Raw genomic sequence first — 5,397 nt, 5'->3', positions numbered from 1 at the left:
CGGGCGCCGGGGTGGGAAGGGGGAGTGCAATGGGCAGTAGGAAAGGGGAATAGCGTAAGGAATCAGGCAAGACATTGAAGGTGAGCACGGGGAGGCGAGGGCGCTGGGGGCCAAGAAAGAGAGTGGGGGTGGACGGGGGCGTGTGGGTAGCAGACTGGGGTGTTCAGAGCAGGAGGACAGTGCATGCGGGTCAGGGCGGTGGAGGGATAGGGGTTTTGCAGGGGATTGAGAGTGGGCGCCAGTGACGGGTGACAGAGGCTGGGGTCTCTGAACAAGGAGGTAGCCCGCCCCCTCCTGCAGAGTTCCGAACCCCAGGCAGCACCACTGCCGCTGCCGCCTTCTCCCGCAACCTCAAGGAACCTAGGAGGGAGAGCACTTTCAGGCACACAGCCAGGATTTCCAGCATTGCTGCCAGGCTCATGGGGAAATTTTAGGCGCTGGCGCAGGGTACATGGAGACGACGCTGTCGGGAGAACTTCACCTTATGGCATATTGAATGTTCCTCTCTTATCTTCTCTCCTCCTCCTGCAGACATGAAAACCCCCAACTCGCAGGAGGCCGAAGGGCAACAAACCAGGGCAGTTTCAGGACGGGCCACTGGGTCTGCAAACATGACGAAGAAAAAAGCCTCCCAAAAGAAGCAGAGAGGCAGACCTTCGTCCCAGCCCCGCAGGAACATCGTGGGCTGCAGGATTTCACACGGATGGAAGGAAGGCGATGAGCCCATCACCCAGTGGAAAGGAACCGTTCTGGATCAGGTGCCTATAAATCCTTCTCTTTATCTGGTGAAATATGATGGAATTGACTGTGTCTATGGACTGGAACTTCACAGAGATGAAAGAGTTTTGTCTCTTAAAATTCTTTCCGACAGGGTGGCATCATCTCAAGTCAGTGATGCAAACCTTGCAAATACCATAATTGGTAAAGCTGTGGAACATATGTTTGAGGGTGAGCATGGTTCTAAGGATGAATGGAGAGGAATGGTCTTGGCCCAAGCACCTATCATGAAAGCCTGGTTTTATATTACCTATGAGAAAGATCCTGTCTTGTACATGTACCAGCTTCTAGATGATTATAGAGAAGGAGACCTCCGTATCATGCCAGAGTCCAGTGAGTCTCCTCCAGCAGAGAGGGAGCCAGGAGGAGTTGTAGATGGCCTGATAGGTAAACATGTGGAATATACCAAAGAAGATGGCTCCAAACGGATCGGCATGGTCATTCACCAAGTGGAAGCCAAACCCTCTGTGTATTTCATCAAGTTTGATGATGATTTCCATATCTATGTCTATGATTTGGTGAAAAAGTCCTAACTGTTAGGGTAAACTTTGCCACATTTGTGAAAACAAATGTGTACTTTGTAGACATGCAAAATAATGTTACTTTTCAGTGTATTGGAAGCTTTAGGGTCCCTGTTAATCCGACATCTTTGCCAGCATAACTGTTGTTTTGTCCTGAAAAATACAAATTTATGTGGCCATGACACGCTGTGTGTAAGGAATTTGTCATGTTGAAACGATTGGGTGTGTTTGGTGGATGGGGCATGAAAGGAAGGAACAGCTGTAAATTCAGGCTGTGAATAAAGTTCAGCTAGTATCATAATCAGTCATCTAAAAATGGAATAGGACTTAGCTGGTCTGGTCTAGGGAGGGGGGAGGAGAAGGAACTAGAGATGGGCTGTGGGGGAAGGGAGAAGGGGAGGTGGCTGCTTAGGAGGAGGTGGGGAGGGGTCAGAAATGGAGAGGCTCCCTAGCGGGAGGGATGACCTAAGAGGGGGAGGCACCCAACTGGGAGGGGGTGAAGAATAACAGAGGGAGAGTGAGATCTTGAGGCTTAGAGGAAAACAGACAGAATAAATTGAGTAGAGAGGGACACAAAGACGTTTAGAAGAGATCCAGAGCAAAGGAGAGAAAGATGAAGTTGGCAGAGATCTGGGGAGAGGCTAAAAGGATACTCAAATGGAGGTCTATGCATGAGTGAGGGGCCAGAAGGGTAGGGACATCGAGGAAGGAGGAATTCTAAGATGAAAGACTGACAGAGGGAGTGAGAATACAGATAACAAGATATGGAGAGTGGGGTCCATGAGAGATGGGAAGACCCAAGGAAAAATAGGACTTCTGGCAGTATCCAAATTGTCCTCCCTAGCTCTGTGCCCAAAGGAGGTGGCAAACGTCAAAGAAACCAGATGGTTGGAGCTTCCCTAGAAGGACATTTTGACAGGAATGTCTCAAGAGTTAAGCAGGAGCCAAGTTTATACCTAAAAGGCTTTTATAATATCAGGGAGTTCATGCCACACCTGCTGAGCAGAACCCCAACCCTCAGCCTAAACACACTAACATGGCACTCCATAAGCAGGGGCCTGTGGGCAGCTTCCTCGTATTTTCCAGAGGACCCAAGAGCCGTAAATCTCAGACCTGAAGGTCTTGGTTCCCTTTCCCTACACTGAATAAACGATTCTTGTGGGGAACAGGTCAGTGGGGTGCTCAGAACTTAAGAGATGTGCCACCTTGTATTTGGAAAGCATTTTATCCAGAAAAATGGAAACTTGCTAAACCCAGGTACAGCACTCCCCTCACTGTTCTTCCTCCTCCTGGACTATACCTGGCCTCCTTACAGAGGAGGGGCATCAGAGGACTGAGCTTAATGTTTCTCTCCCAGGCATGGGGAATACTTGACTGTCCATGCTTCTTTCAGCAGTTGCCTGAAACCACAGGTGGCTCCACCCAGTGCTTCACCAGATGGAGGTCTGCTGCCTCCAGAAGCACCGTTCTGGCTATATCCCAACAAAGCCAGTGGCTACTGACCTTTCACAGGTACCTCCTGACCAGTCTTGCCCACTTCACGCACACGGGGAGCTATGATGGAAATTTGTGCAGCTCTATTTCCAGGTGAGATAGATGGCATGCGCAGTTGGGTTGGGCGGAGAGTTGTGACTTTGTATAACTAAGTCCTTGGACTGTATGGTGCCATATAGGTGGTTGGTGGGGAGAGGGTGTGGTAACCCCCAATAAATTCCCTCAGAGATACAATGTCCCAACACATGGGTCTTTGTCCTTCTCTCCTTCTTTCTTTTCCCCGGTCCAGCTGTGGAAGTTTCCTTCAAAACCCTCTCTCTTGTTTTCCCACTCCACACTTCACTGAAATATGCCCCAACCCTCAAAGAAACAGTCCTGGTGACTCCCCACTGCCCAGGCTTCCTTAACTCCAGGCATAGCAGGAAGAGCGGGAGGCAGGGAGTTTCCAGGAGTTGAAAGACGTTGGTAATTCCAGTTCATTCTCTCCACCCAACACGGCCTGAAGCTGTTTGCCTCAAGAATTACACCCGCCTCACCAGAACAGGGATAAGTTTTCTTTCATACATCACATAATTCAGTCCAGCAAACACCTGCAGGCCACTCAATGGCCAATTTCAGCCCGCTGTCATATTTTGCTTGATCGTCATGTTTTTTATCATTCTCCATTTTAAAATTAGCTACTTAGACATTTGGGGGTTTTCACATTTCAAAAATTCACATTTCTAGCTTACCTGAAAAAATAAAAACAAAAACAATAGACCAAGGATTAGGGCCCACATTCCAACAAGGATACAAACAGCTGGCTCTGAGGAAGGGCTCAGCCATTTTAGACTCAGAATGCTCTCTCAATGGGGCCACACACCCAGTTGGCCTGCTTCGCTCTAATAAAATGACCAGTTGTCTCCTGGAGGCACTTGCCTTGGTAGTTTTGGGGCTTGACCCAGGGAGAACTGCCTAGCCCCCATTTGGCTTACTTTAACCCCATTTGCTTTTTAATTTATTTGCTCTATCTTCATCTCACCAATACTTACTTCAGGTGGTCTCTCTGCCAGGCAGTTTTCTACACACAGGTCCTTATGATACGTTTATAAACAAAGGAAACAAATAAATAATCTTATCTTCATGGAAGTTTCATATTAGTACGGGAGACAGACAGTAACCAAGATACAATAAGTAAAATATAAAGTATTTTCAAAATGATAAGTGTTAAGAAGGAAAAAATAAAGCAAAGAACAGCAGGACTGAAATTCCAGGGAGGAGGCTGAAGAGAGGGCCTCACTGAGAGCCTGGTTTTTGAGTAAAGACCTGAAGGCAATGAGAGAACTGGCCCTGTGGCTGTCTGGGGAAGGAGCATTCCAGGTAGCGGGACAGCAAGTGCTGAGGTCCCAAGGAAAGAGTAGGCCTGGCATGTTCAAGGAGCACTGAGGATACCAGCATGGCTGGAGCTGAGTGAGCAAGGTAGAGAAAATCAGGAAGCGAGTTCAGATAGGTGATGTGGATCTGTCAGAAGCAGATAGCGTGGAGCTGAGTGAGCAAGGTACAGAATTTCAGGAAGTGTGTTCAGAGAGGTGCTGGGGATCTGGAAGAAGCAGATAGCTTGGAGCCTCGGAGGGCCTAGAATGGAATTTGACTTTTACACTGCGTGTGATGGGGAGCCATTCGAGTATTTTCAGCAGGAGCACAACATGATTTGTCTCATATTTTAACAGGATCACTGGAGACTCTGGAGTATAATCTGCAATGGGGTACAAGGAGTGAGAAAGGAACATCAAATATTTCAGTGAAACAGAGGAGAGACCTAGAAAGAGATTTGAATATAAGAAACTGAAATCATAATAGAGGTGACATTTCAGATGAATGAGAAAAGACATTTTATTCAATAAACCATGCAGTATTAATCTATTTTCCAGATGCTAGGAAATACACTCCAATCCCTTCATCATACCTTGCATACAAAATGAATTCCAATTGATTAATAAGTTAATATTCAATTTAGGAAGTAGCATTTATAAAATTTTAAAATAAAATGGAAAGGAGTGTTTATATGTTTTCCCATGGAATTGGTGAAAATTTATTTTAAAACTAAAAAATTGACAGATTTTGTTGGAAATTTTGATAAATGTTATTATATTAAAATATGAATCCCCTAATTAAAAAAATCATGCTATACAAAGTGGGACAAAATAAAATTAGTCTACTAACTTCGATAGTGAAAATACAAGAAAGAAATAAAAATATTTTCAATAAGAATAAAACAAACAGCCCATAGAGAACTTAGCAAAAACTATGAACAGACATTTCCAAAACAGGAGATCATATGGTCAGTAAACCTGCATTATCTTAATCTGCTCCCCATTACCTTACTCTATCCTTTCCATCCACATATCTTCTAACATGCTATATAGTTTAGTTAGTTAATTACTTTATTTTTTCTCCTTGACACAATATAAGGTCCATAAGTATTTTATTTTCCTTCCTTTTTTTTTTCACTGAGATATCACAGATACTTAAAATAGTATCTAGCACGTGGTAGTTGCTTAGTAAATATATCTTGGCTTTATGTCTCACTAGGAATCAGAAAAATGGAAATTGAAATCACATACGC

At 45.2% G+C, this 5,397-nt stretch overlaps 1 protein-coding gene across 2 annotated transcripts; it reads left to right on the top strand.

Annotated features, from left to right (window-relative positions):
* Positions 1-533: 533 nt before the first annotated feature.
* LOC307069134 (spindlin-2B) lies at positions 534-1,310 on the top strand (the record flags this gene model as incomplete). Of its 2 annotated transcripts, XM_079727289.1 has the most annotated exons (2): positions 534-758; positions 1,062-1,310. In XM_079727289.1, the coding sequence occupies 2 exons, from the start codon at positions 534-536 to the stop codon at positions 1,308-1,310; spliced, it is 474 nt and encodes a 157-aa protein (XP_079583415.1). The 2 variants fall into 2 exon arrangements, with proteins under 2 accessions (XP_079583415.1, XP_079583414.1); XM_079727288.1 differs by having other exon boundaries at positions 534-1,310.
* Positions 1,311-5,397: the final 4,087 nt, after the last annotated feature.

This window comes from Hyperoodon ampullatus (assembly GCF_949752795.1).
Source record: "Hyperoodon ampullatus genome assembly, chromosome: X".
Lineage (NCBI taxonomy): Eukaryota > Metazoa > Chordata > Mammalia > Artiodactyla > Ziphiidae > Hyperoodon > Hyperoodon ampullatus.
The sequence above is the reverse complement of the archived record's forward strand: the minus strand, read 5'-3'. Positions and strand labels throughout refer to the sequence as shown.